We start from the raw sequence: 12,327 nt of genomic DNA, 5'->3' as shown, positions 1-12,327 counted from the left end.
TGAGTCAAATGGCTGTGTGACCAGCCCATTTATAGGGTCTGCCAGGGTCACGCCCATCTACCTGGTCACATGCAGGGGGAGGATGCTCTGGACCAGGTGTGACTGTATTTGACTGCTTCAATGAAGGACACATCAAACACAGGTGTGTGGTCCTCCACTTCTTGCTGGACTACAACTCCCATCATCCATGCCCATTGGCCATGCTGGCTCTTGGAGCTGATAGGATCTGGCATCTCCATCCCTAAAGGTACAGCATGAAAATTCCCCTTTCTTTCCTGGAGACACTGCAGGATAACACACACACACACACACACACACACACACAAATCTAAATGAGAAGCGCAGCCCTGGTCTCCCGCCCAGTCTCCCGGCTCCAGTTAGCCTCCATATATGGGACCTCTCTATTGCGTTCAGAGCAGGTGCGGCTCTTAAACCGGCCCCAGCGATGAAGCTGCCGTTCCGGCAGGTGAAATATCCCACCAGGGAGGGATATGTCCACACCCAACAGCTGAGGAGTGCGATGACTAGCTTGGAACGCAGCCCAGCCTTCCTCGCAGCAAGCGAGCGGCACGCCTAGGGTGCCCTTTGCTTAAGGAGACAGCCACAAATGACTTCAAGATGTCTCTGGGAGCCGGTGGGAGACAGAGATTGCGTTGCCAAGAGCGACAGGCGATGATGGCTTAATGGGTGGGGTCAGGGGCCGTGGAGGATTAGAGGGACCGGCCTCATGCTTTCGTGCACAATGACACAATCGGCAAAGAGTCAAGGCCAAAGTGGGTGGGAAGAGCATCAAGGATGCAGCCTCATCCATTTGTTCGTCGCAATCCAAGTTGTTGGCCCCACTTAACCTGGAGAAGGGATGTCTTTTTGTTCCCGGTTTTGTGCTGAAAACAATTTGGTCCACTGCCCAGCAGTGGGGGGAAACTGCCTCGCTGGGAGGTGAACTAATCCTTTCCCATTTGCTACTCAGAACTTATCCTTCCATCGAGAAATGCACACGAGTTTATCCATGATGAAAGGATTGTTGTTGTTGTTTAGTCGTTCAGTCGTGTCCGCCTCTTCGTGACCCCCTGGACTAGAGCACGCCAGGCCCTCCTGTCTTCCACTGCCTCCCGCAATTTGGTCAGACTCATGCTGGTAGCTTCGAGAACACTGTCCCACCATCTCGTCCTCTGTCATCCCCTTCTCCTTGTGCCCTCCATCTTTCCCAACATCAGGGTCTTTTCCAGGGAGTCTTCTCTTCTCATGAGGTGGCCAAAGTAATGGAGAGTCAGCTTAACGATCTGTCCTTCCAGTGAGCACTCAGGGCTGATTTCCTTCAGAATGGATAGGTTTGATCTTCTTGCAGTCCATGGGACTCTCAAGAGTCTCCTCCAGCACCAGAATTCAAAAGCATCAATTCTTTGGCAATCAGCCTTCTTTATGGTCCAGCTCTCACTTCCATACATCACTAGATGTAAGGATAAGCTGTACAAATAACAGAAAGTCCCTCTTCACAGAGCGCAGGGTTAAACTATGGAACTCTCTCCCACCAGAGGCAGTGATGGCCACAAACCTAGATGACTTTAGACAGATTTATGGAGGAGAAGGCTTTCGATAGCTAATAGCCGTGATGGCTCGGCTGTGTCTCTGCAGTTTGAGGCAGCAGTGCTTCTGATTCCCAGCTGCTGGAAATCTCAGGAGGAGACAGGGCTCTGTGTTCAGATCCTGCTTGTTGTGCTGGGCCTGGGGGTAACCCAAGCAACGCGGTCCAGGTCCAGTCCTGAATCCAAGGGTTCCTTCCGTGAGGAGTCAGTCCAACAGGGCCAAGGCAGGAAACCAGGCAAGGTCAGGCACAGGGTCTCAGGAAGGTTCTAGCAATCAGCAACGTTGCTCTCACTGAGATTTCACCCCTCCCATACCCAAGAATCTCCTGATCATCTCCTGAGGTCTCTGCTGACTCTATAGAGAGGAGGAGCAATGTACTGCTCTCTACTTAATTAGTCAAGTGAGTGAGTCTCTGTGTGTGAGAGAAAGAGTCAGTCAGTGTGTCGGAGAGTGAGTGCAAGAGATAGTATTTAGAGATAAGATTGCTGCTAAGAGCAGCTGCAGGCACTCAGAGTAGCATTGATGTATGCTCAGAATATTTAGCTCTGTATATAGTTTGTATTATAGCTGTAGTTATAGAATAAAAGAAGATACTTTACAGAGCTGCTCTCCGAGTGGTTTATACTCTGCAAGACTCTGCAAAACGCTGCTGCGCAACGACTGCATTATTGAGACAGTGAATCCGGTGCTCTCAGCTCCAAGCTGTGAGTCCACAGCACTGTGACCAGTTCCTGTGGGAAAGGAGGTCTCTGGCAGTGCTACCCAGCTCGCCTAGCCCAGTCGGGGCTGTAGTGCATGAGTCCAGTTGGTACACTGGCTCAAGGGCGATGCTGACACTCACAACCTGAGGCGGGGTCTGGCAGCCTTTTATCTCTGTCGGGTAACGGCTGGTCCTGATCCCCCGGTGACTCACCTCCCTGTCTTGCCCAAAGGCGAGCACTCCTCCTGCGAGTACTCAGGTCTCTCCTTCTCTCAGACCTCAGTCTCTGCAGCTCAGGAGATGTTGGTGGGTTACTAGACCCAGAGGCTGCCTCAGCATCCCCTGACCCAACCGGTAGTGGAGCAGCTGTAAGTGATGGCCCAGCTGGAGGCAGCCTCAGGCCCCTGACTCGTCCCAGCTGGTGCTTGTTGCAGGGGAACCTGTGCAGACTGAGACGCTTCAGAGTCAGGACCCAGACTTGGTTCAGATGATGCCTGAAGCAAAGGATCCGGTGCAGACAGACTCCTCTGGTTCCGAGTCCGAGCCCAAATCCCAGGCCATCACACTTGTGGATTTCCCAGAAGTGGCAACTGGAGTTCCATAGTTAACTTTGCACTGTGTGGAGAAGTCCTCTCTTTTATCCACCCTGAACCTTCCAACATGAGCATCATTAAGTGTCCATGATTTCTGGTGTCATGAGGGGGGGGGATTTAATTTTCTAAACTTCTATCATGTTGCCTCTTACTCACCTTTTCTCTAAACTAAAAATAGTGCCATAAGCTAATTTTGCATTGTGCAAAGAAGTACTTGGAACGGTGGAATTCTGACCCTGGATGTATTTCTGTCCTGCTCAAGGGGGTGTCTGGCATTCAGTTCTCCTGTTTAGGAACTGGAAAGAGATGTTGGCATGTCTCCCCTGTGATCTGAGAGAAGGGGGAGGAACATCCCTCAGGAGAGAGTGTAGGAATGGATTTCAACAGTAGAAGAGGATATATTGTGAGATGAGCAGAGAACCATCCTTGGCAGTTTAAACTTGGAAGCTAAGGCAAGGTAGATTTAACCTTCTAGAAACGATACTTTCTGCTTTAAGACAGGCTGAGTTTTCCTGGTATTACCTCTTTTCTCCCCTTTAAAAGCAACAATCACACATACATCGTTTTGTGAAGAAGTAAAAGTAGTATTTACTTACATAAAAGCAGCAATTACAGTAGCAAAATGAAGGAAGGTTTCTAACTATTATCTAAGTTAGGTAAAGGTAAAAGGACCCCTGACCGTTAGGTCCAGTCGCGGACGACTCTGGGGTTGCAGCGCTCAACTCGCTTTACTGGCCGAGGGAGCCGGCGTACAGCTTACGGGTCATGTGGCCAGCATGACCAAGCCGCTTCTGGCAAACCAGAGCAGCGCACGGAAATGCCGTTTACCTTCCCGCAGGAGAGGTACCTATTTATGTACTTGCACTTTGACGTGCTTTCAAACTGCTAGGTTGGCAGGAGCAAGGACCGAGCAACGGGAGCTCAACCCATCACGGGGATTCGAACCGGCCACCCACGTCCCTATTATCTAAGTTACAGAAGCACAAAAACTAAGTTCAAAATGGTGTCTGAGTTTCAGAGCTCAGATGTGCACATGTAGTCAGCTTGGAGGCATGATGAAAAAAGAGAAAGATGTCCAGGCAGGTAGGAAGTATGCAACAGCTTCCTGCCAACGCAGACAAACACGAAAGCTCTGTGAACCTCATCCCCTTCATGTGCCCATCTGGCAAAGCATAAATTCTTGATTTGACAATTTTAATTCCATCTGTGATTTCTTCTTTTCCTCCCCTGCCTTACATTGCAGCCCCTGCTTCCGAGGAGGGCATTATCCGCCTGGTGAATGGCTCAGGGCCCCATGAAGGGCGGGTGGAGGTTTATCACGACCGATCGTGGGGCACCGTTTGTGACGACGGCTGGGACAAGAAAGACGGAGACGTGGTGTGCCGGATGCTGGGCTTCCGAGGCGCAGAAGAGGTTTACAGGATGGCCGTCTTTGGTCAAGGTAAAGGCAGCAACGCCACGAGCCATTGGTGGGTCGAGCATTTGCTCTGCGTGCAGAGGGTACCGGTCTCATTGTCCAGTGGCACCTCTATGTAGGAGCATGAGAAAACCATCGCTGAAACCCTGGAGAACCTTTGCCAACTACTGTGGAAAATGCTAATGTGCTGGTCCCGGGGGGGAGGTTACCGTTGGCGTGGTCAAATCCAGTCCTGGGTAACGAGTCTGGAAACAGTTCACAAAGAGCGAGGTGGGGTCCGAAGCAGGAAGCCGGGAGGGGACAGGAACTCTGGAAGTACAGGTCTGGGTCCGGGAAGAAGCAGGTATTCAACGACATTGCTCCTGCAACCTGGGACCGGGCTGACTGGCCTTTATCTTCTCTGAGGCCAGGGGCGGTCCTGGCCCCCAGGAGACCCGCCTCTCCTGGCCTTAAGGCGAGCACTCCTCCTGGGAGAAACCAGTTACAGATAGGTAGCCGTGTTGGTCTGCCATAGTCAAAACAAAAAAAATTCCTTCCAGTAGCACCTTAAAGACCAACTAAGTTAGTTCTTGGTATGAGCTTTCGTGTGCATGGAATTGAGTGTATCTGAAGAAGTGTGCATGCACACGAAAGCTCATACCAAGAACTAACTTAGTTGGTCTTTAAGGTGCTACTGGAAGGAATTTTTTTTGTTGTTTTGGGAGAAACCAGTTCCATCCGCCTCTCTGCCCTGAGCCTCTGCAGCTCAGGAGAGGCTGGAGGGTTACTGGACCCAGGGAGAGACTCACCTTCCCCTGACAGGGCTGGGAGAGGCGCACCTGTAGGCACTGTGCCCTCAATCACTTCCGGAGCCAGAGTGGAATCACCTGGTGCCTGCTCCTGAGGATCCGGCACAGGTTCAGGCGCTTCAGATCCAAGGCCCTGCCCCAGCTCAGCCGGCCCTGGAGGCGGGGACTCCTGTGCAGGCTGGGGTTCCTCCGGTTCAGCCTCTGAATCGGATTCCCAGGCCATCACAGCTAAGCTGGGTGGAACCATGGTCTGAGCTTTCCATTTTCCTCTCCCCATATGAACTGTGATGGCCTGGGATTCGGATTTAGATGCTGAAGCTGAGGAATCCCAGCCTGCACAGGATTCCCTGCCTCCAGAACCAGCTGAGCCGGGGCTGGGGCATGAACCTGAAGGGTCCTCACCTGTGCTGGGTCCTCAGGTGCAGGCACCAGCTGAGTCTGCTCTGGCTCCTGAGGTGATGGAGGACCCATTGCCTGCAGGTGCTCCACTCTCAGCCCCGTCAGAGGCAGTGGACATTGCCTCTGGGTCCGGTAACCCTCCAGCCTCTCCTGAGCTGCAGAGGCTCAGGGCAGAGAGGCAGAGGGAGCTAAGTTCCTGCAGGAGGAGTGCTCACCTCCAGGCCAGGAGAGGCGAGTCACCAGAGGATCGGGGCCACCCTATGCCTCGGGGCAGATAAAAGCCAGCTAGCCCCAGTCCCAAGTTGCAGGAGCAACTTTGTAGGTTGCCAGTTCCTGCCTGAACTCCTGACCTGCCCTGGCTCCTCGCTTGCAAGCCTGTTCCTGACTTTACCCGGCTCCCTGCCCTGCACCCAGCTTCAGCTTTGACCATGGACCGGACTTGGACCTCGCCTCTTGGGTAACCCACAGGACCAGCACATGAACCTACCTGGACCCTGAGATCATCATCTGAGACCGTTCTTCCATTAGAGGTCTGGAGCACGGCAGCACAAGAACAGGACTTTTCTGTGGTGGCCCCCCTTTTGCAGAATGCTTTCCCCTGGGTGCCTCACCTGGCGCCTTCATTAGACACCATGTGAAAACATTCCTCTTCAGCCAGGCCTTTGGCTGATGAACATCAGGCTGGAGATGGCTGGATTCGAACCTGGAGCATTCTGCGTGCAGAGCAAATGCTCTCCTACGGAGCCATTGACCTTTCACATTTCAGTCTCTCTCAGTCTCAGTCGCTCCATGCTGTGCAACACAGGGATAGCAATACCGATAGTGTCAACCTCCCATATTTTTGCAAATTTCCCCGCCTGGGAGAAATGCAGGGGATGTGTTCCAGAGTCCAGGAACTGGATAAGGAGATCCTTGGCACTTCCGAGCCTTTGATTTCGGTCTCCCATTCAACGCTCACCTCTACGTGATTGTGCAGAGAGACGCTTTTCCCTTCAGCAACTGCTTGATACCCCTTCTACTTTTTTGTTGTTTAGTCATGTCCACCTCTTCGTGACCCCCTGGATCAGAACACGCCAGGCCCTCCTGTCTTCCACTGCCTCCCGCAGTTTGGTCAAACTCATGCTGGTAGCTTCAAGAACACTGTCCCACCATCTCGTCCTCTGTCGTCCCCTTCTCCTTGCGCCCTCCATCTTTCCCAACATCAGGGTCTTTTCCAGGGAGTCTTCTCTTCTCATGAGGTGGCCAAAGTACTGGAGCCTCAGCTTCAGGATCTGTCCTTCCAGTGAGCACTCAGGGCTGATTTCCTTCAGAATGGATAGGTTTGATCTTCTTGCAGTCCATGGGACTCTCCAGAGTCTCCTCCAGCACCAGAAATCAAAAACGTCAATTCTTCGGCGATCAGCCTTCTTTATGGTCCAGCTATTATTATATTTATTATTATTGTGTGGTCAGGGGCCACCCAGGCCCTCCTGCCTGGGAAAGAGAGGCAGAGAGATGTGCAATTGACCAGAACCATTTCCAAACAAGCCCCGCTGAGTGCCAGCAGAACACCAAAGTTATGGGTCAGGAGATCCCCTGGTGTTATCCAAGCCATGGCTGCGTTGGTACCGTTCCAACATTTCTTCACCTCTTTTGATCAGGGAGGGGAGAGAGGAAGGCTGGTCTGCAAATATTTTGAAATTTGCATGACTGGTTTGTGCAAATATGTCTGGTCCACCCCGATTCTTTCCTTTGCTTCGGTCTTTTCGCACACGCGCCCTCTGGGGTTTCTGTTTCTGCTGTTTTGCCTTGCGAACATCTGCCAGAGGGTGTTCGTGTAGCAAATAAATGAAATCATAAGTAGAAGGGGTAGGCAATGAGAGATTTTACTTTCTTGGGCTCCATGATCACTGCAGATGGTGACAGCAGCCACGAAATTAAAAGACGCCTGCTTCTTGGGCGAAAAGCAATGACAAACCTAGACAGCATCTTAAAAAGTAGAGACATCACCTTGCCAACAAAGGTCCGTATAGTAAAAGCTATGGTTTTCCCAGTAGTGATGTATGGAAGTGAGAGCTGGACCACAAAGAAGGCTGATCGCCAAAGAATGGATGCTTTTGAATTTTGGTGCTGGAAGAGACTCTGGAGAGTCCCATGGACTGCAAGAAGGTCAAACCTCTCCATTCTTAAATCAGCCCTGGGTGCTCACTGGAATGACAGATCCTGAAGCTGAGGCTCCAAGACTTTGGCCACCTCAGGAGAAGAGAAGACTCCCTGGAAAAGACCCTGATGTTGGGGAAGATGGGGGGCACAAGGACAAAATCATAGAATCATAGAGTTGGAAGAGACCACAAGGGCCATCGAGTCCAACCCCCTGCCAAGCAGGAAACACCATCAGAGCACTCCTGACCTATGGTTGTCAAGCCTCTGCTTAAAGACCTCCAAAGAAGGAGACTCCACCACCCTCCTTGGCAGCAAATTCCACTGTCGAACAGCTCTTACTGTCAGGAAGTTCTTCCTAATGTTGAGGTGGAATCTTCTTTCTTGTAGTTTGGATCCATTGCTCCGTGTCCGCTTCTCTGGAGCAGCAGAAAACAACCTTTCTCCCTCCTCTATGTGACATCCTTTGATATATTTGAACATGGCTATCATATTAAGGAAAAGGGGATGACAGAGGACGAGATGGTTGGACAGTGTTCTCGAAGCTATGAACAAGAGTTTGACTAAATTGCGGGAGGCAGTGGAAGACAGGAATGCTTGGCGTGCTCTGGTCCAGGGGGTCACGAAGAGGCGGACACGACTAAACAACAAAAAAGTAGAAGGGGTATCAAGCAGTTGCTGAAGGAAAAAGCGTCTCTCTGCAGAATCCCCTAAATAGCTGTGGTCAGCCAGAGTCAGGTCTGGAGGGACAAATATAGGAAACTTCCTATATTCCTTCTCTGATGTGTCTTCTGTCTCCCTATACTTCAATCCTGCCTAAACAGGATGTTTGCCCAAAGTGTTACTGAAATACAGGCAACAGTCCAGGGATTGCGCCTAAAGCCAAAATTGTGTATAGGTTTCAATGGTGGGTGGGAATGCCAAAGTCTTTTTTTCCTGGATGCCTATCCCCCTTTCACCTAGGTTATTTATTTATTTATTTATTTATTTATTTATTTATTTATTTATTATTATTGCCAAGCACATAAAGCTGAATGAGCTCAAATTAAATGCATAAGTTGCGAGATACCTATAGCTTTCCCCGTAAGACCCAAGTCTGTGTTTCCTAGGAGACAACCCTAAAATCAACCCTATTAAATCAACCCTATTAAAAATTCAAGTCAGGTATAGAGCTGATCTGTCAGTTTCAGTTTTTCTCCCTTCCTCATTTTCCCAATCTGAAATTCAGTCCTCTACATATTTGTATCGGTTTGCAAATTACAATTTTAAACCCCCATGGAAATTTGTCAGCATCTTAGTGTGCAGTTCTCCCGATATACACATTTTGTATGTAATTTTACCTAAGATAATGCATTTCCGCATTCTGTTCTCACTAAAATGTGCATTTTTTAATTATTATTTTGGCACATTTCCCTCCCATACTTGCATTTTTTTACTTTGTGGGTGTTCAAGAGCCGCATCACAAAATTCAAAGAAATGCAAATTTTGAAGGACAGCTGCCTTTTTCATTTGCATATCATTCCAGAGAGTGACATTGAAATATGAGCCGAACCAAGTTTCTCCCTCAAAAAGGGATGCGGGTGGCGCTGTGGGTTAAACCACAGAGCCTAGGGCTTGCCGATTAGAAGGTCGGTGGTTCAAATCCCCACGATGGGGTGAGCTCCCGTTGCTCGGTCCCTGCTCCTGCCACCCTAGCAGTTCGAAAGCACGTCAAAGTTCAAGTAGATAAATAGGTACCACTCTGGCAGGAAGGTAAACGGCGTTTCCGTGCGCTGCTCTGGTTCGCCAGAAGCGGCTCAGTCATGCTGGCCACATGACCCGGAAGCTGCACTCCGGCTCCCTCGGCCAGTAAAGCGAGATGAGCGCCGCAACCCCAGAGTCGGTCACGACTGGACCTAATGGTCAGGGGTCCCTTTACCTTTACCTTACATTGAAATATGAGCCGAACCAAGTTTCTCCCTTAATATCTGTAAAAGCTTCAGATTTCATGCATGTGGTTACCAGCCCCAGCCTCTGAGAGACAGTGGGGTCCATGCCAAACAAATATACAGGCCCAGCCCAGCTGTGGTTCCAAACATTTCTCTTTGTTCCTGTGGCCTTTCCAAGGAAACATCCCTTCTCCGATGAGTTAGAAACCTCCTTCTGATCTATTAGTCCTGGCAAAGCTATGCTAGAGCTTTTCCTGGCTCAGATTTTCTTTTTTATTTTTTAATCTCCATTATCCACTTTGTGGAGGGAATCTTTAGCAGAGTCCTGGGAGCGAAATCTTCTTTATTGCTGTTGATTCACAGGCTGGAAAGGATTCCAGCGAGGGAATTTGAGAGGTTGTCATCGAAGGGGGTTGGGAGGGGGGAGAGATACGCACTTTTGGCCTGTGAATGGACCAGTCCTGCACTCAAAATCCTCCAAGGATGCTCAGGGATGCCAGCGATGGGACTGTGAATGAGCTGTTGATTTTGATCCTGCTTACTCAGCAAAATAAAGGCACTAGCCCTAACTGGCCAGAAGCCAAAGTCGTCTTGACAAGAGGGACTTTCTCAGATCCCAGCTGGTATATCAACAGGCCTCTTTCCCTAGAATTAAAACCTCATAGGGGCTATAACTTCTATTCCCCCCCTCTTTTTGCTAAGGCTTTTAAGAAAGCTTTAAAGTTCTGCTCCAAGCCATGCTGCAATCTGTAGCCTCTATATATTGTATATCAGTTTACACATGACTTGGGAAGACAGGCGAACTAATCCCAGTGTACTGGAAGAAGCAAAGATCACCAACGTCGAAGCAATGATTCTTCAACATCAACTTCGTTGGACTGGTCATGTTGTTCCATTTTTAAGTTTGGAATAGAGTAGTTCAGGGGTCAGCAAACTTTTTCAGAAGGGGGCCGGTCCACTGTCCCTCAGACCTGTAAGAGCTGTTCGACAGTGGAATTTGCTGCCAAGGAGTGTGGTGGAGTCTCCTTCTTTGGAGGTCTTTAAGCAGAGGCTTGACAACCATATGTCAGGAGTGCTCTGACGGTGTTTCCTGCTTGGCAGGGGGTTGGACTCGATGGCCCTTGGGGTCTCTTCCAACTCTATGATTCTATGATTCTATGACCTTGTGGGGGGCCGGACTATATTTTGAAGGGGGGGAAATGAACAAATTTCTATGCCCCACATTCTAAAAGTACACATTCTACTCATGTAAAAACACCAGGCAGGCCCCACAAATAACCCAGAGGTGCATTTTAAATAAAAGGACACATTCTACTCATGTAAAAACACGCTGACTTCTGGACTGTCCGTGGGCCAGATTGAGAAGGCGATTGGGTCGGATCCGGCCACCCGGCCCTTGGTTAGCCTACCCCGATCCAACCTCTGCTAAAAACCTCCAGTAAAGGAGAATCGACCTTCTGATGGAGTCCCTTCCACTGTTGAATACAGTGGTACCTCTGGATGCGAACGGGATCTGTTCGCATTCTGAGTAGAATGTAAGGCGCATCTGCGCATCTGCGCGTGAGTGGGTCACGTTTTGCCGCTCCCGCGCATGCGCGTGACGTCCTTTTGAGCATCTGCGCATGCGCGAGTGGCAAAACCCAGAAGTAATGCACTCTGTAACTTGAAAACGCTCAACCTGAAGCACATTTAACCCGAAGTATGACTGTAGCTCTTACTCTCAGAAAGTTCTTCCTGGTGTTTAGTCCGAATCTCCTTCCCTGACAGCTTTGGCTGGTGGAGGATGTTCTCACAGCGACAGTGACCAGAGGGAGGGGGATGTCTTGGGTGTGTTGGGGGCCAGGAATCCCAGCTGATGACGGTGTTCTCCAATTCTCCCCCAGGGAAAGGACGTATCTGGATGGATGACGTGGCCTGCAAGGGGACGGAAGAAAGCTTGTTCCAGTGCAGCTTTTCCAGCTGGGGGAAAACAAACTGTGGGCACGCCGAGGACGCTGGCGTGAAATGCTTGACGCAGTGAGGAGGGAAGCTGGACGTCCAAAGAGCAAACGGAATATCCTGTTGGAGAGGAACTGGTGGCACCTCAGAGAGGCTGGCCAATAATCGCAGGCGCCTTTTCTTTCTGCCAGTTCCTGGCTGCCCCTCAGAGGAATTGGGGGGTAGCGGCATCTCAGCCTTTCTGTCTCTCAGGGCTTGCTTGTAGAGTCTACTGTAATGTTTCTGTCTACCCTGTGAGCGTGCCATCCTTGCTGCCCGCCTTCTCCACCGATCTGTAGCACTATGGGGAGGAGGTGCCAGGCTCCCCCTAAATTGTATCACTCTCCTTTCCTTGTATGTATAGACCAAAGCCCTGGGGACGGGCGGCCATTTAAGGCCTCCCTTTCTCGGCGGAACCGCTGGCACTATAGGGACTTTGAATCGCTGGCCCGCAGCTCCCCGAGAAGACATGAAGACATGCCCGGTGAAGGGAGCAGCCGAGCAGCCGTGGACATAATCTGTTTGCTTAGTGAGCTGCTGCATTGCTTTCATAATGATAGAATAAAGGATATTGGTGTGATTCCGTAATTGTCTGTCTGTGTCGTGTAGCAAAGGGGTTCTGGTGAGTGTGTCCGTGCCGGATGGAGCAAGTGATGAATCAAGACACAGTGGTGTGGACCACCATTCCCCAACCTGCTCCCCTCCCATTAACCCCAGCCGGAAAAACAAGAGAGGGGAAAGACTTCAAGGTTCAAATCCCTGCATTGCAGGTGAACTAGAGGAGGTCCAGGTTATCTGA

At 50.4% G+C, this 12,327-nt stretch overlaps 1 protein-coding gene across 1 annotated transcript in view; it reads left to right on the top strand.

The window, feature by feature from the left end:
• Window positions 1-11,971, top strand: part of SCARA5 (scavenger receptor class A member 5) — a 103,635-nt gene extending 91,664 nt beyond the window's left edge. Inside the window, exons 8-9 of the mRNA XM_081904170.1 lie at window positions 4,124-4,321; window positions 11,435-11,971. Coding sequence (XP_081760296.1) covers window positions 4,124-4,321; window positions 11,435-11,571 — 335 coding nt within the window. The 3' untranslated portion in view covers window positions 11,572-11,971. The remainder of the gene's footprint in view (window positions 1-4,123; window positions 4,322-11,434) is intronic.
• The last annotated feature ends 356 nt before the right edge of the window (window positions 11,972-12,327 follow it).

This window comes from Podarcis melisellensis, assembly GCF_964234715.1.
Source record: "Podarcis melisellensis genome assembly, chromosome: 3".
NCBI lineage: Eukaryota > Metazoa > Chordata > Lepidosauria > Squamata > Lacertidae > Podarcis > Podarcis melisellensis.
This window is presented reverse-complemented; position numbering and strand designations above follow the sequence as displayed.